Source organism: Choloepus didactylus, chromosome 18 (genome assembly GCF_015220235.1).
Source record: "Choloepus didactylus isolate mChoDid1 chromosome 18, mChoDid1.pri, whole genome shotgun sequence".
Taxonomy (NCBI): domain Eukaryota; kingdom Metazoa; phylum Chordata; class Mammalia; order Pilosa; family Megalonychidae; genus Choloepus; species Choloepus didactylus.
The window spans coordinates 25283416-25309307 of NC_051324.1; the positions used below are offsets into that span (position 1 = coordinate 25283416).

The 25892-nt window shown below is 45.8% G+C and overlaps 2 protein-coding genes across 6 annotated transcripts in view; one reads left to right on the forward strand and one right to left on the reverse strand.

Annotated features, from left to right (window-relative positions):
- Positions 1–1145: 1145 nt before the first annotated feature.
- Positions 1146–25892, reverse strand: part of TLCD3A (TLC domain containing 3A) — a 44424-nt gene continuing 19677 nt past the window's right edge. The window contains exons 3-10 of one of the 4 annotated variants that reach the window (XM_037808801.1): positions 24316–24463; positions 18738–19401; positions 18201–18284; positions 14446–14650; positions 12701–12796; positions 12289–12318; positions 3703–3814; positions 1146–2249 (exon numbers count right to left, since the gene is read on the reverse strand). In XM_037808801.1, coding sequence (XP_037664729.1) covers positions 1930–2249; positions 3703–3814; positions 12289–12318; positions 12701–12796; positions 14446–14650; positions 18201–18284; positions 18738–19369 — 1479 coding nt within the window. In that variant the 5' untranslated portion in view covers positions 19370–19401; positions 24316–24463 and the 3' untranslated portion in view covers positions 1146–1929. Of the gene's footprint in view, positions 2250–3148; positions 3479–3702; positions 3815–12288; positions 12319–12700; positions 12797–14445; positions 14651–18200; positions 18285–18737; positions 23813–24315; positions 24464–25892 lie in introns of those variants that run through there. The other 3 variants (XM_037808800.1, XM_037808802.1, XM_037808803.1) reach the window with 3 other exon arrangements.
- Positions 3107–9603, forward strand: GEMIN4 (gem nuclear organelle associated protein 4). Of its 2 annotated transcripts, none has more exons than XM_037808798.1 (2): positions 3107–3224; positions 6251–9603. In XM_037808798.1, the coding sequence occupies exons 1-2, from the start codon at positions 3215–3217 to the stop codon at positions 9418–9420; spliced, it is 3180 nt and encodes a 1059-aa protein (XP_037664726.1). In that variant the 5' UTR covers positions 3107–3214; the 3' UTR covers positions 9421–9603. The 2 variants fall into 2 exon arrangements, with proteins under 2 accessions (XP_037664726.1, XP_037664727.1); XM_037808799.1 differs by having other exon boundaries at positions 3142–3224; positions 6238–9603.

Consider the following 25892-nt stretch of genomic DNA (forward strand, 5'->3'; position numbering starts at 1 on the left):
GTCATCTCCAGAGAAGAGAGAACAGCACTGCTCTTTTGCAGTGTGGTTCTTGCCTGGATTATAGGCTCTAAGGATTACTGTAGTCACGGTGGTGTGTCCAGGGTATACATCACTCTTAAAGAATTAATGGATTTCATTGCTATAGAGCAACTTCCTGCCAATTTATGCTCAGAAGACTGGAGGTGGTTGAGATTTGGTTTTCTTTGTTCTCTTTAAGTCTGGTTGTTGCTTCTGTTTTTTAATGGTCCCTCATGAACTGGAGCTCACTTAAGGTAATGATCTATGAAGAGAGTTTTTAATTAAGTACTGGGAAATCCCATGCCACAGCAGACCTGTTTCTGTGAAATATTATAACTGAGAAGTTAGGATTTAAGGGCTGATTATGATTACTGAATCATAGAGATATTCCTTTTTACTTTCTGGTATATTAGAATAGACAGAGGGAAATACCTGAAACCTGAACTGTAATCCAGCTGCCTTGATCTCTGATGATTGTATAGCCTTTATCTTGTGCCCTTGTGATTGTAAAAACCTTGTGACTAACCTTCACTTGTACCCATTTATCCAGTTTTTTTTACTTCAAAGTCTTATGATCACTAAAGACAGCCCCTAATGTTTATTAATAAAGGGTCTTGGGTCAGCCCAGAACTAACCCACCTGAAGTCCAAAGTTACCTTGACAACCAAAGTTGGATCTAACCAAAATGGGCCCACCTGACATGTGCAGTAGCTTAGACTTTAACCTACATACAAGTCACCTATACCTCATTATAATACTAAAAATCATGCCCATCATCATATTAAGGCCACCATTTTCTTACATGCATTCTGTGACTAAGCATGTAACCAATCTGTGCACGCTCGATAATTAGATCACCTCTAATTACATCATCTGGGATCATTGTGCTCATCCTAAAACCTGCCCATCTTTTGATATTATAAACCTATCAAAATTACTGCAGTTCAGGGAGACAGATTTTGGGCCGATAGGCCATCTGCTCTCCTGCTTCGCCCCTAGCAACAGAACTCTCTCTGAAACCTGGGTGTCACAGGAATTGGTTATTTGAGCACATCGGACAAAGAATCCACCGCCTTGGTCTGGTAACAATGTCTTTAATAATATCATTTAGCGTTCCATATCCTAGCCACACATTGTTTGAGCTGATGGCTCCATGATGGCCCTAAGGAGTAGCTGCTGAGCTCAAGCACTTCGGCCCTTGCAAAGCTGTATAAGGGTGTGTTGTGCTCCTAAAAGATCCACATACACATACATATATCCCCACAAACATCCCAAGCAGATTATGGAGTAGTTCCAAGAAAATGTTGGTTACCAGGCTTCAAGTGAAGCTTTCAGCAGTTTCTCAACCACTGTATTGTGGTGCATCAATTACATCACCATGTGGACACTAAAAGTTTGACTTCCTCAAAGCATTGACTTCACTGGGCTTGTCACCCTAGGGGCTTTTGGTACTAGGGGCTCAACACTAGCTTTCTGGGAGACAAAGTACCTTTCCCCTCCATGGGTGTTGGGTTGGTAGAGAACAGACACCCCATGGAGAAGTAAGGGCCTATGGCCTCTGATCTGGATAGCACAGTTCTCCCACCCCTCAACTCTTGCCAAATATCTACATTTGTTCTGGGAATAGGAAGGCTGGAGACTTCAGTTATACATACAGAAAGCCAGTTCTGGTAGCATTTAACCCAGAGAAGAGCTTTTTATAGATTTTGGACACTTCTGGGCACTCTGACGGTCACTTTGAGTTTATTTCCCGCTCAACTGCAGAAAATCACTCCTATGCAGTTTAAGTGATTTATTGGTATCTCAGCTAAAGTTGGTGTGGCTTCAGGACATTTCAGCCCTCAAGGTCTTTTAAGAAGCCCTTTCCCTACAGAGGAGCGATGCTGCTTTCTTCCATTCACCAATCTGTCCTTAACCAACCTCGTTTTTCTTCAGCTCTTCCACTTTGGCAACATAGAGCCACATGGCATCCATCTTGGACATTCCCTTGTTCTCATTCCATGCGTCCCACTTGGCCTTGGCTTTTATATCTGAGGAAGGTGGGGCAGGGATGTTGCAGTCTCCCTGGGTGGCCTGTTTGTAATAGCTGTACACCAACAGTTTCTCCTTATCACTCACAGGACCCTTCAGCTCCTTGACAGCTGCACAGGCCAGCTCAAACTCTGCTTGGCACATTAGGGTAGTGGAGGCAGGCCCCTCTGTCGTTACCAGGTGGTAGCCAGCCCTAGGAGCTAGAGAGTGGAGAGTTAGAAACACTTGAGGCTGGTGATTGGAGCTGGAAAGAAGGGAAAGGGAGAAAGGGAGCCGGGAGGGTGTGGGAAGAACACAGGGTAATTGTGTTTTCTCGGTGGGAAATCAAATTGATTTTTATAAAGGGCATACTGCAAACTGGCAGCCCATGGGTTTTGGAATCTGTCTCACATTGTTAGGCCGTGTGTGCGTGTGCGTGTGCGTGTGTGTGTTGGCTAGCACAGTACATTTTCTGGGGAGGACTACCCATAAAATTTTCAAGAGTCCATGATGCCCTAAAATCAGTGAGCGCTGCTGTCTGAGGGAGACGAGTGGGATGAGAAGCACCTGGCGTCCGTCTGGGGCTGGGCGGATCAGAATGTTTGTGACAGTGAGGCCCGGTGCAGGTGGGAAGCCTCTCAGGGCGTGGCGTGACTGTGTGGGAAAGTGGTAGCCTGGGAAGGGGCATTCAGCGTGGGTGAACCGTGCGGGGGAATGTGGCGAACAGTGGGTGGGAAGAATACGGGGCTATTGGGTAGGACCGACGAGCTCAGGAAACAAGGAGTGGGCAGGGGACTGGAGGGGTCTGAGTGGCTCCCGGAGAGGGGCGGGGCGGGGGCCCGGGACCTTAAGGTTTGGGGGCAGGGCCGCGAGCGCAACGGAGGAGGGAGGAGCAGGTACCGGCTCGTTGGCTGGTCAGACGCCTCCGCCGACAGGGGGCGCAGTGGGCTCGACGGCGTCTACGCGGAGGGCTAGCTGGTGAGTCCGCGCCTGCGCGTGGAGGGGCGAGCGGTTTGCGGCGGTCCGCACGGGAGCGGGCGCTGGGGCTGTAGGCGGGACCGGGGCGCGGCTTATTGTACCGCCCCTCCGCACCGCCCTCCGCACCGCCCATTGTGCCGTGGCGCCTGCGCAGCACCCGAGGCCGCTGAGGGGGAGGGGCGCCCGTGCCGCCGCCAGCGCCGCCGCCATGGACCTAGGTGGGTGTCTTGGCTCGCTCGTCCCAAGCCCGCAACGCGTAATCAGAGGGGCGCCGCCCGGCCCGCCGCTTTCCTCCGCGCACACTCGCGCGGGTCCGGGTTACACAACCCTCTCCGGGTCGGGGAAAGGCTCGGGGAGGCGGGGGAGTCCTTGGAGACGGCTTTGGCCCCGGCCTCGCCGCTCCGTTGCGGGCCTCTTGCTTCTCCCGGCCCGCGTCCACGTGAAAGGCGAAGCAGATGTGAGGTTAGATTTCCTGGAAGTGGAAAGGAATAGTGCACGTGCTTTGGGAAATGCCGGGCTCGAAGGCACCCGAGGGACTCGTTTATTGAACGCTTACTAACTTCTTTGACAAGTTTCTTACCCAGTCGATCAGGTTTCCTCGTCGATAAATTGGGGATGATGAAAATGTACCTACCTCACAGAGTTTGGGGGTGGTGGTTAATCGAGTCCCCGTGTATGCAGTTGCCGGTACAGTACCTTGCACATAGTAAGCGCTTGCAACCAGCAGTTGTGTGGAGGGCTTCCAGCAGTTGAGGTGGTACTTGTTGAACCCACGTGCATCTTGATTCAGAATCCTCATCGTCAAGGTCTGGAAAAAGGAAGGGGGAGCGGATGTAAATAGGCGGCTCCTTCACCACCCTCCCACACTGCGGAACATGCTTCTAAGGGGATAAGACCAGAGCTGTTCTGGGAGAACTGGGAGTGAGGCACCCCACCGTGTGCCTGTAGGTGTAGGCTGTGGAGAAATTTCTGGTCTCTGTTCTCAACCAGCCCTGCAGTGGTGGAATAGTAGAGTATGAAGGGTTTGGAGCCCGGCAGCTGTGGAGGTCTCTCAGTCCCACCGTTTGTAGTTGTGACACCCTGAGCAAATTGTTTTTGAGCCTCAATCTTCCCATCTCTAAAACAAGAATAATAATCCTTAGAAAAGATTGTTTTGAAGATTAAAATATTTTATATGTGCACCACTTAGCACAGTGCCTAGCACAGAGTAAGCACTTAAAAGGGGGTGTGGGCACCCACAAGCACCAGTTAAAGCACTGGGAATTTACCCAGGCATTAACTGCTCCTGGGGTTTAACTTCAAGTTAACTTCAAGTAGCACATGTACATACTATTGTCTCTGGAAGGCAGGTGTTGGGAGTCAAACAGCTGCTCCACTGAGTCAATGGTACAATAAAATTAAATTTACAAAGTCATAAGGAAATATAGTTTGGGGGCCCTGACAGAGCAGCTTGAGCCAGAAAGACCCCCTTAGCAATCTAGCCCACCCCAGGAGTCTGACCCAGCCACGATGAACCAAGATGGATTGCCGTTACAAGTGGGTTGCATCTGTGTGTGCAGGAATGCTGATCCCTTGGCCTTTCGCTGCTGCCATAAATGGAGGGGCGGGATATTCTTAAGTCTCCTGGAATCAGGGTTCTCTCTGCTGGCTGGTGAAAGTGAGGAAGATGTGCTCTTGGCACTAGGGTCTGTGGAAGGGGTAGCACCTTTGAGCCTTGGGAAGGGGAAAGGAATCAGGAATATTGAATAATAAGGCAATGTTTGTACTCTGATTTTAGTTTCTGGGCCAAAGGAAACATACTTGGTGAAGACCTGTGTCCTATGTTTCTGAGCTGGGAAAGGGGATGAATAGTGACAAGATTCTGGTCCTCCCACCAATGGAAAGATTTGGGGAAACCAACATTTACCGAACACTTAATCAGACTCTTTGTAGCTTCCTTCCTATCTTTTTTAACTCGCAGAGCATGCCTGGAAGACGGGGTCAGAAGCTAACTGTGAGCATCACCCAGTGCCTGGGGCTTGGCTAGTATATGTCATAGGATCCTCACAGTCATGATAGAAAGTTTATATTATCCTCACTTGTGCAGAAAGGGGGCTCAGAGAAGTAATCTGCCCAAGATCATGTTGCTTTTAAATGCCTGAGCTAGGATATGAACCCATGTCTTATTAAAAGTCCCGAGAAGCCTTCCTTGATAAGTCTGTAAATTCAAGGCACACTGAAGGAAGGACTTTTCCTTCTTAACCTAGTGCAGTATTTTTTGTGTCTACCTCGTGGTTTCCATTAGAGAACCAGGTCCCTGAGTAGCTTGTTCTCTGAATTGCACACACACATAGATCACCAAGGCCAGTTTGTCTAGAGACACAGTTGCAGACACTTCCTGGGGGTTATCCTCCACCAGGGGAAACACCTCAGCATCTCAGCCAAGTTCGCTAATGTGCAGCACTTCATTCCGGGGCACTGGATATTATTTTGGAGTTCCAGCACATCTGACTGGAAAAAGCTGTGAGGCAAACAATTTCTCTGAAAGAATGTCTGGAACCTGTTTGCAAAGCCAGGCTGGAAGGGGGAAGGGGAAAGGTGGGGCCTGTGTGCCCACTGCCTTCATCTGTATCATTACTTAGAAACTTGGTTGCTAAGTATGGCTGTCTGTACCTGCACCTGGTGGCCTCTGTAGTTTGGTTCTGTCCTGCTCTCTCTCACTAAACCTTCCCTTCACTGAAGAGTCTAGCCTGCCTGAGGCCAGCTTTCCCTTTCATCCTCTTTTTTCTGAAAAATCTCATCCACTTCCTTGATTTCAGTGACCTCTCTGGGCAGACAGCTTCCAGAGTCACATCTCAGGACTGACTTTTCCTCCTGAGCTTCAGGCCTGTATCACTGGAGGACATCTCTACCTTAGTGTTCTACCTCAGACTCCAAATGACCAAAACTGAGCTTGTCTTCCCTTCAAACCTGTTCTGATTCTCCTCGGATCCCTATTTCTAATGGTACCCATCATCCTCCCATTCCCAGGCTAGAGAGCTCGGGAGTCATTTTTTATTCCTCAGCTAAGTCCTCTTGCCTCCAGCTCTGCAGTGGCTCCTGGAACCACCCCCTCCTTCTCTTCTCCCACCGATCTCATCGAGAACTCTTAACATCTATAACTTTGATACTGACAGCCAGCCTCCTGCCGTCTCTCCCGATAACTTATGTTTACTATCTTGAAATGTTTTCACTGCATTCTACCTTATTCAGCTTCTCTTTGCAGGACCCTTGAACATCTGTGAAGAAATGACTATTCTGCATGGAGGCTTCTTGCTGGCTGAGCAGCTTTTCCGCCCCAAGATGCTGGCAGAATTGACAAAGTCCGACTGGGAACACGTTGGGCAGCCCATTGTAGAGGCCTTGAGGGAGATCTCCTCGGCCTCAGCACGCTCCCAGCCCTTTGCGTGGAAGAAGAAAGCTCTGATCATCATCTGGGCCAAGGTTCTTCAGCCCTACCCTGTCACCCCATCTGACACTGAAACTCGGTGGCAGGAAGATGTGTTCTTCTCAGTAGGCAACATGATCCCCACCATCAATCACACAATCCTTTTTGAGCTGCTGAAGTCCTTGGAAGCTTCTGGACTCTTTATCCAGCTCCTGATGGCCCTGCCCACCACCATCTGCCGTGCAGAACTAGAGCGCTTTTTGGAGCACATGACTGTTGACACTTCTTCAAAGGACGTGGCCTTCTTCCTGGATGTCTGGTGGGAAATGATGAAGCACAAGGGCAATCAGCAGGACCCTCTGCTCTCCCAGTTCAGGACAATGGCCCATAAGTACCTGTCCTCTTCAGATGAGTTCTCCCACCCTCCAAAGAGATTTAAGTCAGACCCAGATGTGTGTCCTACCATGCCTCTGTTGGCCATGCTGCTCAATGGGCTGAAGCAAATCCAAAATAATATCCAGTGCCCCGGAATGAAGTGCTGTGCATTAGCCAACTTGGCCGACATGCTGACGGTGTTTGCGCTGGTGGAGGATGACCCCCAGGAAGTGTCTGCCACAGTGTATCTAGACAAACTGGCCTCGGTGATCTCTGTGTGGAATTCAGACACCCAGAACCCGTACCACCAACAGGCGCTGGCGGAGAAGGTGAAGGAGGCAGAGCGGGATGTCAGCCTGACCTCGCTGGCCAAGCTCCCAAGCGAGACGCTTTTCATTGGCTTTGAGTACATGCACAGCCTGCTGCGGGAGTGGGGGGATGAGCTGCAGGCTATGCTCAACAGCAGCCAGGGGACAAATTATGATAGTTACCGGCTGTGTGACAGTCTGACTTCCTTCAGCCAGAACTTGAAGCTCTACCTGGATACCATCAACCTGCCCAAGGAGGAGAGGCAGGTGGTCTCCGAGATGGCAGAATGTGTCAGGGACTTCCTGAGGAAAACCAACAGGGTGCTGAAGAACGAGGGCTTCGAGAATGACATCACCGCCTCGATCGCCATGGCCATTATTGAGCAGAAGATGGACCGGCATATGGAGATGTGCTATATTTTTGCTTCCGAGAAGAAGTGGGCCTTCTCAGACGAGTGGCTCTCCTGCCTGGTTAATAACAGGTCTCTCTTCCGAGAGCCAGGCTTGGTGCTAAAGCTGCTGGAAACAGTGATGGAAGTCAGCATGTCTGACAGAGCTGTCCCCGAATCTCAGATCAAACAAGTGGTCAGCTTGATCCTGGAATGCTATGCAGAACTCTCGCTGCCAGACAAAAATAAAGTTCTCTCAGGCATCCTGCTCTCCTGGGGGCGAAAGGGCCTCTCAGAGAAGTTGCTGGCTTACTTAGAAGGTTTTCAGGAAGACCTCAATACAACTTTTAACCAGCTCACACAGAGTGCCTCTGAACAGGGCCTGGCTAAAGCCGTGGCTTCCGTGGCCCGCCTGGTAATACTGCACCCAGAAATCACAGTAAAGAAAATGTGCAGCATGGCTGTCATCAATCTTGGCACCCACAAGTTCCTGGCTCAGATTCTCAGTGCCTTCCCCGCCCTCAGGTTCACAGAAGAGCAGGGTCCAAATCCATCCACCACTTTTGTGGTATCATGCATCAAAGAAACTGTCTGGGGAAAGTTCTCTACACCCAAGGAAGAAAAGCAGTTTTTGGAGTTCCTGAGCTGTCTGATGAATCCTGTGAAGCCCCAAGGGATTCCCGTTGCTGCTCTTCTTGAGCCAGATGAGGTGCTAAAGGAATTTGTCCTGCCTTTCTTGATGCTAGATGTCGAAGTGGTAGATGTCAGTCTGAAGATCTTCATCCAAACTCTCGAAGCAAATGCAGGCTTGGAGGACTACTGGCTCCAGACCTGCTCTCCGTTCCCTCTCATTTTCTGCTTGTGCCAGCTCCTGGATGGCTACAGCAAATACTGGCAGCTCCCCAAGGAAAAGCGGTGTCTCTTTTTGGATGGGAAGGATCTGGTGATCCATATTCTAGAGCTCCTCTGTGAGACTGTATTGGCTAACGCTGAGACCTTCCCCCCCAATACCTGGACCAAGTCCCTGTCCTGGCTCCACCGGAAGGTGGAGCAGCTAGACTGGACTGTGGGCCTGAGACTGAAGAATTTCTTTGAGGGCCACTTCAAGTGTGAGGTGCCGGCTACACTTTTTGAGATCTGTAAGCTCTCTGAAGATGAGTGGACCTCCCAGGCCCACCCGGGGTATGGCCCAGGCACAGGGCTTCTTGCCTGGATGGAGTGCTGCTCTATCTCCAGCACCATCTGTGAGCAGATGCTCTCCCTCTTGGTGGTAGATTTGGGCAACCCTGAGGAAGTTCGATTGTTCAGTAAGGGCTTCCTGGTGGCCCTGGTGCAAATCATGCCTTGGTGCAGCCCTCGGGAGTGGCAGTACCTTCACCAGCTGACCAGGAGACTGCTGGAGAAACAGCTCCTCCATGTTCCCTACAGCCTAGAATATATTGAGTTTGTTCCCCTGCTCAACCTGAAGCCCTTTGCCCACGAGCTCCAACTCTCCGTACTCTTCCTGAGAGCTTTCCAGTTTCTCTGCAGCCAGAGTTGTCGCAATTGGCTTCCTGTGGATGGCTGGGGCCACGTGGTCAAACTCCTTTGTGCCAGTCTGACCAATCTCCTGGACTCGCTTAGGTTGATACAGTCAGTGGGCCCTTGGGCCCAAGGCCAGGAGCAGGATCTGACCCAGGAAACCCTGTTTGTTTATACCCAGATGTTCTGTCATGTTCTGCACATCATGGCCATGCTCCACCAAGAGGTGTGTGAACCACTGTATGTTTTGGCCTTGGAAATCCTGACTTGCTACGAAACCCTGAGCAAGACCAATCCTTCTGTTAGCTCCTTGCTCCAGAAGGTAAATGAGCGGCGCTTTTTAAAGTCCATCGCTGAGAACATTAGCCCTGAGGAGCGGCGCCAGACCCTGCTGCAGAAAATCAGCAACTTCTGACCACTGACTATCAGGAAAAAGGGCCTCGATATGGTAAGCCTGAAGGGGCTAGAGCTGAGAAGCACAAACCTTACTGTTTTGTGAAATTGTACACAAGATAAAAGGTATATGGCAAAAACAGTGTAAAGAAAATAGTTTTTTAGATGTTTGTAACATACAAATTATAAAATTCTCTTCTTTTGAGTCTCGTCTCTTTTTGAGTCCTTCTCATTTCATCAATAGTCTAGTCTTAGACACTCAAATTAGACTCAGCTAGAATCTTAAAGATAAAAGTTAAGCTGGGAGAAGTATTTTCATAAGCCCAAAGGTGAGACCACCCAAGTGGGGGAAGAATTACAGGGTGTGTGTGTTCTTTTACATGGAATTCTCTTCCACAGTCAATATTTTTCACATGTTATCTTGGAAAGGGCAGCAACTGGGAAAAACAGCTCGGACCCTGCCACCAATTGGCTGTGTGATTTGTGTGTCCTGAGAGGCCTGCTCCATTACAGAATGAGAGGTTTGGGCCAAGAAAAATTAAGTGTTAAGGGGGTATATTAATGACCTCAGGAAAACGTGTCTTCTGAATTGAGGACTTGTGCCATACGGTCTAACTCCAGGGGACCCAGAAAGGGTGTCCTGGTAAACACAGCAGAGATGGGTTTCAAAAATGGGTATAATCATCTGCCTGGGATGGGATTGTCATGATTTTGAAGAATGGGAACAGGGAATGTGTGGAAGCATAAAAATGAGAATTTAAGATGTCCAGGGTATATTACAGAACTCTATGCTTATTTAAGGAGACTGGAGGGTAAAGGATATGCCTTTTACCTCCTTCATGCCCAAATCCTCATTCAAAATGAGGCATTACTAGGCCCTGTCTCCCACCTTCAGTGGGTCGGCTCTGTGGCCAACAACCTGGCTTCCATCTTCCCAACTCCTAACTGGGATTCACCTAGGAAGAGAAGAAAAGGCCTCAAGTTACGTGTGACTACAGGGCTTGAACTCCGGGAACCTTTAATGTGTCCTTGGAACCATGAGCTGCAGAAATGTGTTAGAGCAAGGTATGAGCTTGGCCCTCCTGGGGGCTGGAGGCATTGGCTCCCACACTCCCAGCCCCTCGTCACACAGCTATAAACACAACCCACATCACAGCAGACAGCAGATAGTTGTGTCAAGACATAAAACGGTTCTTACAGGAAACTGGTATTGATGTCTTTCATGGATGAAAATAAATTGGGAATTATTAGTGCAATTTAGTCTCCGTATGGGGTGATTAATAAACTGATAGTAAACAAAACAGTAAAAAAATTACAGCATTTTACGTTTTTTTAAAATGGCACCCATTAAAGACTGAAATAGTCAAAATCTGAGACACGTATCATTTGGTACTTTAAAAGTTCATGGACAACAATGAATTAAAAGACACTTTAAAAAGTCTAGTTTTTCACTACCACTTGAAAAAAACTTCACGGTAGCAACAGTTTCTAAAACCCATCCTAGTGGATGAGGAATGATTAGTGCTGGCACCAAAGGCTCCTATTTGCAAGTGGTGGGTGAAGGGTATATGTGGCTCCTTAGGGAGGAGTCAGTCCACAGGACACACATTGGCCAGGCCTGTCTGCATTCTTGCTCTCCAGCCTTCTGTGGTTAAATGATGGTGCACTCACAAGGGCATGGGCTTTGGACCAACACGCTCTGGCTTTTCAGGAACCTCTGTGTACAGTACTCACAACTTGGGGTACAGAAGTCTGTTTCCCCTTCATATGAAAAGAATGCTGTCAAAAGAGTGGGATTACCCAGTTCATAGCTACTAAAGCCATCATTTCACCTTGACCCTGTAGTTTTATGGGGGAGTCCTGTGCATGTGGGTATAGGAAAAGCTGGGCCAGAAGACACGCTGAGTAGTATCTGACTGTTGACAATAAGCTTACAAGTTTGACACTGGTCTTCCTGCTGAGTCAGCCTGCAAAAGGCGGTGCCGACCACTTGGCTTCCCTAACTACTCAAGTGCTTCGGATCCCATCCCTGCCCCCCACCCCCACCCCTACTCAGTGAGACTTCTGACTGGAAGTCAGTGCACATGAAAATTCAATGTTGGCACATGGATGAGAGGATGAGGTAAAGAACTAATGGGTGATCACCTTAGTAAACAAACTACCTACCCACAACGATTTTCCCAGGCCAACGTCACAAGCAAAGACATTACTTCAAGTCATCACTTGCTTCTGCTGGCCCAGTATGCGTGGAGACTTGTCCTGAGTGGTTGGTTGTAAAGGTCAATAGCCACCAAGACAAAGGACCAGGTGGGTGCCCAGTCACTTTATCACCCTGGTTCACCTATTTTCACACCCCAGGCCTTTGAGATGAGACCCAGGAGAGGATCTGTGGGCTTGCATTAAAACCACCCTGCTGTCAGTGGAGGTCTGACAGGATTGATTAATTGTTACTAAGGAAAAAAGTGCTTTTGCAAAAGGGGCAAGTTGAAGAGAGAGGTAATATGAATATTCTTTAGAAAAACTCAAACCCATCTGCTTATCAATATCCAAAAGGCTGATGCCCCCCAGGGCACAATTTGGTCCACAGAATGCTGAGTGGAGGAAGCAGCTAGTGTGAGGAGGCACCCCACTGCCTGACTCCTGGGAACAATTAACCATCCTTTTTGGCTTGGGGAGTGTCAAAGAGCCGGGCTGCCTTCTTGCATAGTAGAGAGAACCAGTAGAGCTGGGGAGCGATGAGGAAGGCATTGGCTATGTTGCAGTGGAAGGGGATTTTGAATGGCACTTGGAGCAGGCTCAGTCCCTCCTGTTGGCCATAGGACCAGTACATGAAGGGGAAAAGAAGGATCCGACAGAAAAAGAAGGTGGTCAGCGTGAGGACTCCGTTCACCTTGTACAGAAGGGTGTGCTGCTGCTTTAGCTGCAGAAGAAGAGGGAAGGAGAATGCAATGTTACTAAGAGGTGGGGGCACTGGGGAATGACTAGCTGTTCCTTGTTCCGCCCAAATCCCATAACAGTAAAGGCCAGGCAGGTATATATACAAATCAAAACCTAAGCAGTTAAATTCCTTGACACTGAGACATGCATCAAGCTCTCTTTGGCCAGGGCAAAAATATAGTGAACTGGATCAAACCTGGATCAAACCTACAATTTCATCATGGCCAACTGGCCTGCAAGTCTGTGGAAGGGTCTCCTATTCCACCATTCCTGGCACTAGGAAAATTTCTCCAAACCCACAATCGACAAAGGAAAAGCAGAGGCAGTTTCCTCCCCCACCCTGTCTGCCACTTCATCATACGTGCCTGAATCAGTACTCTGCCCAGTGACACAAAAGGAGTACTCAGTTCTGCCGTGAAGATGCAGCCAACAAAGAAGTCCCCAAGGTCTCCCCTAAACCTCTGCAGATGAAAAGAGGAAAAATGGAGGAGGTTAAGAATCCCCTGGAAGGAAACGTTCTAGCTAGGATTACTGAAAAGGGAAAATATGAGAGACTGTGAAGGGAAAGGGAAATGCTAAGTGGGTAAGTGCAGACCTAGTTAATATTCTGCTGCTTCCACAGCAAGAGCAGTTTGATGGATGAATCTTTAGATCCACAGGCAAATACAGATAGGCTGGCTGTGTCATTCACCAAGCTGCCTCTGAATTTCAGTGAAAGCCAGAGGAGCTCTGTAGCTGACTCTTGGGTATGTAACTTGGCTATGCCAAGGGCACTTGGCCAGTTCAGTTTGACAAAATATGTGCCAGGCTCCTGTGCTAAATGTTAGGGTCCCAAAGCAATCAAGAGAGGCTTCTTCAAGAATTGAATACACTTTACCTCTCCCTTTTCCCTTTCAAGGAGGCAGTATGGTATAGCACACTAGAATCCCAGGTCTGTCACTTAGTGTCCCTGTGTGAGACAAGTAAACTCTTGCAGCCTCCGTTTCTTCCTCTATGGGCCAGGGCTCATAATTTCTAATATTTTGAAAGCTATGAGCTTTTAAATTAAGTTCCTGTCACATGATAGACACTCAGGACTTAATCGTTTCCTCCCTGCATTCCCATTTCTATTCATTGCTGGGTGGGTCTTCATGGGAAAATGAATCTGGGGAGAAATTATGAGGCTGTTTGTTTTGGGGGGGGTGGTCTGTTTTTTTGTGACATCAAAATAATGTAAACAGTATTCTCTGGCACCTTTAGATCAAACAACCAATTGACTTGAGTGACTGTCATTTTAAAACAATTTTCATATTGTTTTGCATTGTATTTTATATATTTTTATATTATATGAACTAAAGACAGAGCCTTTGACAAATGCTAAGGAGTCACAGAGGACTTTGGGACTCCTAAAAAGAATAATGCTGGTAAACAGGAGCACGAGCATTTCAGATGTAATTATTTTTCTACCCTATTTGCATGGGGGATTGAACTGCTGAAGCTTTTGGCACAAAGAGAGTAGGTACAAGTCATTCATTCTGGAAGTTATTCTCATGCATTATATAAATATCCCTTTTTAGTCTTTAGTGTGTTAGAATGGCTAGAAAGAAATACCTGAAACTGTTTAACTGCAACCCAGTAACCTTGATTCTTGAAGACAACTGTTTAACTATATAGTTTACACAATGTGACCATATGATTGTGAAAACCTTGTGGCTCACCCTCCCTTTATCCAGTTTATGGACAGATGAGTAGAAAAATGGGGACAAAAATTAACTGAAAGAGAAGGGTGGATGGGGGGATGGGATATTTGGGGTGTTCTTTTTTACTTTTATTTTTATTTTATTTTATTTTTTTGGAGGAATGAAAATGTTCAGAAATTGTGATGAATGTACAACTATATGATGGTACTGTGAACAACTGATTGTACACTGTAGATGATTGTAGGGTATGCGAATATATCTCAATAAAACGGAATAAAAAAATAAAAATAAAATAAAAAAAGAGAGTGGGTGCAGAAAGAAAGGAGGGGCAAAATCCTGACTCTTAAGGAATGGTCAAGTTCAGTGATACCCAGTTCAATAGGAGAAACCAAGTGACCAGCTGTGCTGGCCTGCTGTCCCAGAGGCCATACCTGTGCAACCGGCACCAGGACAAACAGAATGACTGCATGATGCATGATCATCAGGCGGTTGTGACTTAGGAAGTTTCGAAATGTGGCTAGAGAGTGTCTGCGGTCCTGCTCTTTGGTTCGGTACCATTCACAGAGGTACATGGCATAGGAGTCATAGATCATGTATGGAACCAAAAACCAGATGTATTCTCGGGCAAGCCAGTACCTAAAAGCAAGCAGATGAATGGTCCATGAAATGATTGTGGATATCAATTATGAAAGCTCAAAGCTGACCTCTTTCTCAAATACGCTCCCTTAAACTTTGCACTTAATCGGCTGCTTTTATTTTAAATACTTTACAATGAAGATATGCTGGAACTGATAAACCAGGAGAGTGGGCAGCTTTCTCAAATTACAGGGCAAATTCATATGAGCGTCAAAGACAGAAACCAGGGATCTAGTCAACACCCCATGTTTAAGTGACTTGCTGTCACTATTTCATTTTCAGCCCGATTTAGCTACACAATAGTAATGGATCTTCTGGCATTTTGTGATAAAAGGTGACTTTGATGTAGGTACATATACAAATGATTCAACAGCCCCACCAAGAAACTGGTTTGGAAGCTGTTACAAATCCCAAATCTAATATTTCCAGTTTAACTCCACTCATTGCTCAACAGTGGGGAGCCTGCTAACTGAAAACCCTGAACCTACATGTTTCCTCTTGCACCTGCATGCAACCCCACACTAGGAGTTTCTGGGAAGCAACCCTGGCCATTTTCTTTGAAATCTATGACTAATCACAATTCTACTCATTAAGAAAATATGTCTGGAATTGTGCCTAGAGCTTAACGACTACATGACAGCAGTTAGATACCTGGAGAAAAGCTGGGACAAAAGACAGTGTTTCCCATTTACTTCTGACAAGTTTCCCCAAATGCAAGCATTAACACTGTGCAACCCTACCCAAAGGGGCTGAATGAATATTTGCTGAATTGAAATAATAGTTTGTTACTGTCCTAGAGTAGATTAGAAGGAAAGTCTCTGCAATTAATACAATTTTGTTCCCAATTGATAAATAAGCATTCTATGGAAAGCATATGTGAAAAGATATCTAAATTGAAATCATGTACTAGGCTGGGAAGGATTAGATTTACTTAGTTGGTAAATTTTTATTGAACATCTCTGTGTTAGGTAGGAGACACAGTTTAGTTTTAAGGTTCCTCAACTACCTGAACATTAGAATCATCTGCAGTGCTTGTATGGAACCATGTCCAAGAGATTCTAAATTCATATGCCTAGGGCCCCAAATCTATATTTTTAACTATGTCTCAGATGATTTTCTAAGGAGCCAGTCCCCTGAATTGCAACGTTTCAAATATACTCCATAGATGGTAGCATTCAAATTTCTGTCCTGAGTGACTTTGTACATGCCACAGCATAATAATATGAAGGCAAACAAGTTAGTAATAGTATAGATAATGTTCTTGTAGTTGAATTAATTAGCCAGGTTCCATTTTGCTAGAGCAAGTAGGCAAAAAGATGCACTTCTTGTTCTACCACCCATCTATGATCTTAGTTGCTTTCTTGAAGTAATTCCAATTGCGATAACTAGGAAGAGCTATTAAAAGCGTGGCTGAAATATAACTGGCCACCCTGGGAAGGGAGCCCTAGGAGTTTAATATTTCACAAAAAGTGTCAATTCAAAAAATCTCTTGGGTAGAATTATTTGAAGGCTTATTAGCAAGAGCTCTAGATTATGGTATTAACTTGCACTAGCCTGGAACTTAGATTTTTTGAAAACTGAGGACAATAATCCGTATTTTACTTCTCTGGCAAAGTTGTGTGGATTAAAAAGCTAAAAATGTGAAAGTGCTTTCAAAGGTAAAAAAAAAAAAGTATTCTCCAAATATATAAGTGCTTAAACTGAGAAAACTGCCTATAACTGTGACTCAGCCTTTTTTAGGGGTCCAGACCTCTTTAGGAATTTGAAGTCCTTGGACCCACATCAATATAATTTGGGGGGATTTATAGATACCCCCTCCCATCTATGAGCATTCTATATAAAGGCATAAAATGGGAAGGCATATCATAGAGAAATATTTGGATACACAGTATGTGACCCCATAAGGCCTTCCTTTTTCAGATGATCCAGGTGCCTTTAGAGCTTCCTTGTGCATCAGTGTAAAGGAGGCACAGAAATGTGGTGTCTTTCTCCTTTTTGCAAATTGACAATCTAAGGCATGAAGACACATAAAAGGAGGAAATTGAAAACCAAACTCAGGTTTGCTACCATGCTTTAGCCACTAAAAGACAACGGGTCTGGGGAGGTAACGCTACAATGGTGCTATTGAACTAAAAGTCAATCATGTGCATCTCTCTTTTTCTGAAATGTGTACTGGTTACCTGCCACTTGACCTCGAGTTAGCTCAAGCTAATGCTGTGGATCCTCACTTGTCTTAGTTTAATCCTTACTACATCCAGAGGAAAGACAAGAGCAGCCTTACAGTTGAGGAACTGTCTCTCCTACCTAACACAGGGATGTTCAATAAAAATTTACCAACTAAGTAAATCTAATCCTTCCCAGCCTAGTACATGATTTCAATTTAGATATCTTTTCACATATGCCTTCCATAGAATGCTTATTATCAATTGGGAACTAAGGAAGCTAGTTTCAAGTTTGATCTGAAACTGGGAGCAGGGAGGGAGCATGATCAGAAAATGCTCAATTAAAATAAAAATTGAACCCTGCCAAGTAAATGCCAAGTTAACCTTTGGTATATGCACACAAGGTTGCTTGACCTATGTTCTCCTCTCAGCATCTACAATTCATTGCCAATAACCGGTTTTGTCTGAAAAGAAGCATAGGAAGAAAGCACAAAAATCACGATGGCAGGATTAATCCCAAGTAAGATCTAGGCGCCAAATTTGCAGGCTACCATGAGATAGATACCCTACTCAGGCTCTCCTGGTCTCAATAGGTGAAAAGCAGGACACTTAGCACAGTCAACATGAGAAAAGCATCACAGAAAGACTTTTAAACTTTCCCTGCACATCTGACTAACATGAGAGAAAGTGAGAGTGGTTCTAGGAAGACAGGTGGGGGGAAAAAGGCTTAAAAAAAAGAACCACCGTTGTCCAAATCTACATACTAGATAAAGTTGACCATTCTGACCTTAATTTATGATTTTTTTTTCCCACTGAAACTGCAGATAGATGCATATTTCCTGACCTGTTTCTGGACTGAGCTCTTATACAAGCTCTAACCTGTATAAGTTAGTTTTCTGAAAACATCAGAAACATCTTTCATCACTTTTACTACATCCAGAGGAAAGACAAGAGCAGCCTTTTGGGGGAAAGGGGGTGGTGAATTTGTTCCTTTAAGGCACTGCTACCCACACTGGACAAAACTCTACCAATGAATGCTCCAGAGGAGAATCCATGTGAGAGCATTTCGAAGAACGGAAAGCCATATTCCAACTCTTGTGAACACTTTTCACACTTATCTATTTCATTAGGAACTTGGATCAATGGACCACAGTGCCCTTGAACACAACACCTTAGATCAGACTCAGTTTACTTTCTCCTAAGCTGGGGATGCTGAGAAAGGTAAGAGAGAAGGAAGGAAGTAATTATGGTGCCCAAGTTTTCCCATTAATCAGCTGGCTAGCAGCATAAAGAACTAGTGATGCCTGTGAGCCCCTACATTGCAGGAGCTTCAAAAAACTTCCTCCTCCCTGTTACTAGTGCTTCTTTCACCTGGTATTGGATATTACCTGTCGGTGACCACGTTGCTGCAGGAGCGAATGATGACGATCCCTGATCCGGTGGCGAGCACAGCCTGCACTGAAGAAACCAGTCTAATGTGGGACAGAAAAGAAAAAAAGAAAGAAAAGCGAGCTCAATCCAGTCATGGGGACAGCATAAAGTCTCAAATCTTCAACCTGATTTTTCCCTAGGCTGCCAGGGCGCCAAGGAAAACCATAAAGCGAACGGCGGGTGGCCTCCCGACCCCAAGGCAGCAGGCAGATGTTGGAAGTAGACTTCAAGAGATGTACAAACATCCTGATCAGCGTGGGAGGCTCCCTCCCTCCTTCCCTCTCCCCCCGAGGGAGGGCACTAAGGGTGTTAGGAAAGCTCTGGCAAGCGCGACAGAGAGGGGGCAAGGAAGCCCAGGAGCAGCCCGCTCGCTTCCTGTCGCCCCCCTTCTCCGCCCTCAGCTTAGCGCAGGGGGCGGGCGCAGCCCGGGGCTGGTCACCACTCAGCCTGCGCGCGGCCGGGAGGGACGGGCAGCACCGGACTCGCCCCGGTACCTGGTGCTGATCATCACGCAGTCGAAGTCGGTCCATTCGGGCCACACGCGGCGTAGCCCCCAGGTGCAGAGCGCGAAGAGCGCGGGGAAGAAGAGTGAGCCCCAGGCCAGCGTCAGCAGCATGGGTGCGCAGGGATCCGGCCGCCTCGCTCGGCGCCGCTCGGCGTGGCTCAGATCGGCTCCGCTGGGCTCCAGGACTGGCACCGCCCGCCCGGCCGTATTTCTACCCTCCACCCGCCACCCTCCACCCCCGCCCGGGCCCGCCGCGACTCCGGCAGCCGCCGGGCGCTGGCCTGGAGCCCGCAGCACGGCTCTCCGCGTGACCAGGCCCGGCGGCCGCGATAGGCGCGGGCTGGCCGGCTGGGCGGGGTCTCGCCGCCGCCGCCCCGGGACCCCGAGGGTTTCCCGGGTTCCCCCGGCCGGCCGGCGGGCGGGTGAGCGGCGGCGTCGGGCGAGCAGCTGCCGGGGCCGAGGAGGTCCGGAGCCCGCGGGTGCTGCGCACGGGAAACGTGGGCGCGCGAGTGGCCGCCGCCTCCCGAGCGGCCGCGCGGCCGAAGCAGTGGCGGGAAGAGCCGAAGCGCTCCAGGCACCCCTGCCGGGAGTCTGCGGGCGTCCGGGCTTCTGTTCCGTCATCGCAGACGTCTCCCCCTCCCCCGCAGTCGGGCCTGGCAGACGAAATGTCTCGGCCTCAGCCTTCCTCCCCTCCCAGCTCCGGGCCACGGCGGTGGGAGGGAGGGGGGGAGAAAGCCAGGTGGGAAAATACTATCAGGACTCCTCCACGCAGGGCAGGGCGAACGCACCAGGCAAGGGTGCTGGCTGCGAATGGTGCTCTGGGCGTCCCTCTTTGGGGAAGGAAGGAGTGGGCGACCAACTGCCCACCTTGCTCTTCTACCAAGCACTCTTGCTTCCAAACGGAAGTCTTATGGAAATGGTCTTCTGTGGACCAAAGATGTCTTTTCTATGTTCTGCCAGAGTGCTGCAATTTCTCGAGAGGAAGGTCTTTCACACACACACACAAACATTAAATCCTGCCACAGAATCCGGCACTACCTCTCCATCCCTACAGGAAAAGGTGGAATATCAAGTCTGCAGACTTTCCGTAGATGAGGTACTGCCTCTTGGCTTTTGGGTCAAGATACTATCTAGAGTCTTGGTGACTGTTTTGTTGTCGACATCATCTTGATTTAAATGTTTTTGGGCCAGGTGTCCTAAAATCTGAATGGACTGGAATTTTCATCTGGCACCAATCACATGGGCCAATACAATAGTTTCGCTATCACTAGCTTCTCTCTCTCTTGGAACTTCCAAGTTTTACTTGGTTTTGGTCTGTACCTTCCTTGGCTAACAGATGTGGAAAAATATATATAATTCATTTATGTCTACCGCAATTGAAACTACAGTGGGTCCCTTCAAATCACCACCATACCAAATGCTGACAGAAGTCCCAAAAGACGACTCTGGAACAACTTAGCTCTGGGTGGGCTCAGTCTCTTTGGGCCACTGTTTCCTCACTTGTGAAATGAGGAGGCTGGATGACAGGCTAAATCCTTATGATTCTATGACTTTTATAAAGTAGAAGATGATTCCTGTTAGCTGTTAATTATATTACTTTAATATGGCAGTTACCAGAGTAGAAACATGGAATGAACCCAGCTTCTAACACCTTCCTGTGAGTTGTTAAGCTTTCTGGTGAGCTGACAGATTTAGCCAACATTAAGATAGTAGAAAATAAAAAAAAAATTAAATTAAAAAAAAAGTCATAAATTTCATCCACTTGGGACAATGTCTCTTAACTCCAAAATTCACTGCTAATATACTTGGTGAAATTAGATAAAGACACTTCAGTTTGGGACCAAGGAAGGTATGTGGCAAATTAAGGCATTTTGTGGCCAAAAAAAAAATCCTTATTTTTGCATCCATGTGGACAAAGAACAGCTCTCTGTAAACTTGCAGTTTTTTTCAGAAAACCAAATCCTTGTGCATTCCACTTTGTATTTCTTCCCCCATGTGTCCCAGTCATGTCCAGCTTTTCCAGAGAGAAGACAAGTGGTCACTACAAATCCTTCCTGTCTTCCCTCCTTAAAGGAGCCAGCAATCTGAACCAAGGATACTTACACTATTAAGTGGTGGAAAACCAGCCTATCCCCTACATAACAAGTTGTTTGTACAGCTTATAAGGCATCTTTATTAAATCATTCATGTATAGAAAATAGTGAGCAAAATCAATTTCCAACACCATGCTCAGTGAAGTCACCAGAAAATTTAGATTGAACCACCATAAAGACAACAAGCAGGAACATGAACTTTGGCTCCTCAAGTGATCAGATCCCTGTGGGCAAATGATAAGACCAAATAAAAAACCCCAGACAGACCTTTTGTGTACACCAATGCCTACTCACCCTTTAACTTTAGAATCAAATGTTTCCTCCTCTAAGGTTTCCATGTCTCTACCAGGTAGATTTACAAGTTCATTTTCTAAACTTTTTATTCCATTGGAGTAGTTAGCATGTTACTTTTTATTGGTATGTGTTTTCCCACTGGATTGTTGGCTCTTTGAAAGCAAGAACCATATCTTTTAATTTTGTATCCTAAGTTATCCCTGGCATACTGCAAGAGCTCAATCATCAATGGACACTTTTTAAAGTTAATGTTTATTGAGCACTTACTATGTGCCAGGCACTACATCAAACATTTTGCATGCATTATCTCATTGAAGCCTCACCACAAATCTCTTATCCTCACTGTACATAGATATATGAGCAAAATAATGCCCAGAGATTTAAAAATTGCCCAGAGTCACATTGCTGGTAGTGGAGTTGGGATTTGAACTCAGTTCTTTCTGCCTTCCAGGTCAGTGTGCTTAATAAGTATATTTTTACTGCCTTCAAACTTGATAAGCAAGGAAAGAGTAATAATTATTCACATTTTAGTGTCTGATGAATAATAACCACCGCTCCTAATTATTTATTCACAAATATAAAATGTGGGGTGGAGTTTCTGGGCTCTGATGCTGGTCTAATTATTAACACCAGTTTATATTTATATGTAATTTTATAATTTTTCAAAGCACTTTCACATGTATTATCTTACTTGATTCTCAGACTAACCCAGTGAGGTAGAATGAACATATTATTATTTTCATTTTATGAATGAAGAAACCTAGGCCCAGACTAGCAAAGTGGCTTGCTCAAAGTCATCCTATGAAGTGGCAAGGCTCTAGCTGGAACCCAGGGCTCCTGATTCATATTTTAGGGCAATTTCAACTACTTCGTGCTGTAAAGTTGAGATTTAAGGAGTTTTTAATTATGCTTCTTGTGTGGGTTTCAGGAGCAAAGCTGAGGTTACTAGATGTCAGGACTTATTTACCAAATCAGAGCCTCACCCCTTGAACTGGGAATTTATGAAGTTCCCAGGTTTGGAGAGCCATAGAGGGATTTCCGCTGCCACTGAGGTAGATGACCCTGCTTTTTTGTTCTGTTTCCTCCATGACTCTAGCCCCTCTCTGGATGCCATTAGGAAAAACAGACACAGGGACTATTCCCATGTCGGCTTCCTGGTTTCTCCAGTCTTAAATAGAAAGTACCGTATTTACTTCTCAAATACTTTCAGATTTCTCAAGTGAATGCCATTAAATTATGTGATCAAATACCTTTGACAAAGGATACTGTCTTCTTATGCAGAAAAATGAATCCACAGAAAAAATGACTAAGATTCACACTCAAAACATCTATTGAGCCCCAGAACTGAAAGACAGAACTTGGAGGCCTCCAACCACTCATTTATTTTTAAAATGATAACAGAAAATTAAACTCTTCTGAAAATAAAAGTTATTTTGTTTAGAACCATAATTCTTATCAGCTGAAGCAGATACAGGGCAGGAAGGAGAACAAAAGGAGAAATGAAGTGATGGGAAGAGAGATGGAGAGAGATACAGCAAAGGAAAAAGATCCATCTGGAGAGACTGAGATAAATAGTTAGGGGCGATGACAAGGCCAAGATCCACCTTTAGACTCAAGAAAATAGACACAGCAATACAGAACCAGAGAATGGCATTCACAGCAACAACGGGACAAGAGGAAAAGAATTGGAAAACCTAAAGAGGGATGAAATGAGGTGTTCCATAGGCAGACGAGGTATTTCATGGAAAATTTTTCCTTTTAGGATAGCACCAACAAAAGCCATATGGCATTTGAAGAAATACAGCACAGAAGAGGAGGCAACCTGCTCTTAGGACTGAGAGTGTGGCCAGGAAGAAGTTAATCACCCTCCTCTCTATTTCTCTTATACTTTGTTTGCTCTCAGCAAGAACACCTGCTCAATAGGGACTTCACTGATAACGCTATATCTGCTTCCCCACTAGACTGCATGCCCTGATGGGAAGGGACTGTCTATCTGGGAGGCAGCCATGCCATTCAGCACTGGGATAGGATCAGAGAATCTGAGTTACATGGAGGACACTACTTAGCCTGCTGTGTAAAATGGGGATTTCTCCACCTCTTTCACAGGTAGGTTGTAAGAATTAGGTGAGAAAATATTTTCAAAAATCCATGGTAAACTATGTGCTGGGCACAAACAAGGGGTTATTATTCTTTATCTTGATATCCCTGCTACACAGTTCCTTGCTGTTAAACTTCTCAATAAGCATCTGTTGCATTGAAGATACTCTAGGCCTGGTCTCCACCACCCTCCAGACTGCAGCTTCCTCAGTTTTACCTTAGACTATTTGCAAAAGCAAACTGTGAGTCTAAGAGGCACAGTCACACCCCAGCACCTGGTTTCTACAAACAGTAACCACAGTTGCACACCACAGGGAAATCTTTGTCCTTGAACACAATGATAATGATCCCTATCAATAAAAATTTGCACCAAGATCTAATTATGTGGTGTTTACCTTTGTGTCTTGCTTTATGTTTTTCAAAGCACTTTCATGTCCACATTTCTTTTACTATAAATGCAAAACTTGGCCGGCTCATAGATAGTGTGCCGGTTTGAATGTATTGTGTCCCCCAAATGCCATTATCTTTGTAGTCTTGTGGGGGCAGATGTTTGGTGATGGTTGGATTTGCTTGGAATGTGCCCCACCCAGCTGTGGGAGATGATTCTGATGAGACGTTCCCATGGTGGTGTGCCCCGCCCATTCAGGGTGGGCCTTGATCGGTGGAGCTATATAAGTGAGCTGACTCGGGGGGAGGGAAGGGGGTGCAGCTGTGAGTGATGTTTTGAAGAGGAGCAAGCTTGCTAGAGAGGAACGTCCTGGGAGAAAGCCGTTTTGGGGCCAGAGCTTTGGAGCAGACGCCAGCTGCTTTCCTAGCTAGCAGAGGTTTTCCGGACGCCATTGGCTGTACTCCGGTGAAGGTACCCGATTGCTGATGTGTTACCTTGGACGCTTTGTGGCCTTAAGACTGTAACTGTGTAGCAAAATAAACCCCCGTTTTATAAAAGCCTATCCATCTCTGGTGTTTTGCATTCTGCAGCACTAGCAAACTAGAACAGATAGTCACATTTACCTAAAAGTAAGCACCTCTAAATTCACATTTTAAAAAATATTCAGGAACATTCAAAACCGTTAAGGATATTACCTTTGAAGTGAGTTAGGTAGAACCAGCAAATCCTTGTGAATAATATCAGCCGCCTTCTTAAATTATCAAATCAATAAGTTTCAGTGTCTTCATGTCTCATAAGTAATTCCATAAAAGGTTTATTTTGTTTACTTTCCTTAAATAAAGCCTGAATATTTAAAAAAAAAATTTAGTTTTCTGATCATAAAAGTAACATACAAAAAGTAAAACACGCCCACTTTGGAAAATAATAATCATAAATAATGCCATCACTAAGCGATAATTCTTCCCAGTCCCCTTTCTATACATTTGTTATATATTTGAGATCATGCTTTAAATTAATTTCAAATACTAACATTTTACTTATATTTCATGCATTTTCAATGTTAACAAAAACTTCATAATTGTCATTTTAATAAATCAAAAGTAATTCGATATTTTCATTTTTTATAGATCATTTTTCAAAGTGGGTTATCTTAGGTTTTGAAAGAAATTCTCAACCGAGGAAAGAATAAGTTTCCACATTTTTTCAAAGGCACACTTGGGTACACAAATGTAGACAAGGCCTTCATCTAACCTTAAAGATATTGAGTCCCAGCCTTATTAACACACCATTTCTCTGTGTTTAAAGTAGACATCATGCTATCTATGGAAACCCAAGTTCCTACTTAACTATCTAGCTTTTTCTTTATATAGGTTGAGCTCTAGTAACCTCTTTAATAGACAGTACATTTATATAGGTGCTTGATATTTGTTGAAAAAAATCAATGAAGAAAAAACAGTTCTTGGTAAAGCCAAGTCTGTAATGGCTTTTACCACGCAAAGCCAATTTTAACTCCAAGTTAATTACTTCTCAACAAGAGAAGTAATTCTCTTTGGTGGAAACCCCAAAGATCAGAACTAAAAACAACACAGAGAAACCTCCTCAGTTATAAGGACTGAAACATCTTAATCTGATGTGTTATGGACCCCAGAAGAGCCATGATGTTTTAATCCAATCTTCTTGGGTGGAAACTTTTGATTGAGTGTTTCCATGGAGATATGACTCACCCAACTGTGTGTGAGAACCTCGATTAAATTATTTCCATGGAGATGTCACCCCACTCATTCCAGATGGGTCTTAATTAGATCACTGGAGTCCTTTAAGAGAGCCCACAGAAACAAGGAGCTCAGAAAAGCTGAGAGAGACATTTTGGAGAGAAGCCAAGATACGTAATCCAGAGTTTGTCCCCGGGAGAAGCTAAGAGCTGACACAGACCCAGACGCTCAGAGACACTGGGAAATGCAGACAGAAGGACGTTTGGAGATGCTAAGCTAAGAGATGAAGCCCAAAGTTTTCCCTAGAGAAGCTAAGAGAGGACCCCCAGACACTTAGAGAAATGCCCTAGGAGAACAAGCATGGATGCATGGGAGCTGAGAAAGAGAAACTAAGAGAGAAGCCTAGAGACATTTTGGAGAAAGCCATTTTGAAACGCAACCTGGGAGCAAAGGACCAGCAGACGCCAGCCACGTGCCTTTCCCAGCTGACAGAGGTATTCTGGTTGCCACTGGCCTTTCTTCAATGAAGGTATCCTCTTGTTGATGCCTTAATTTGGACA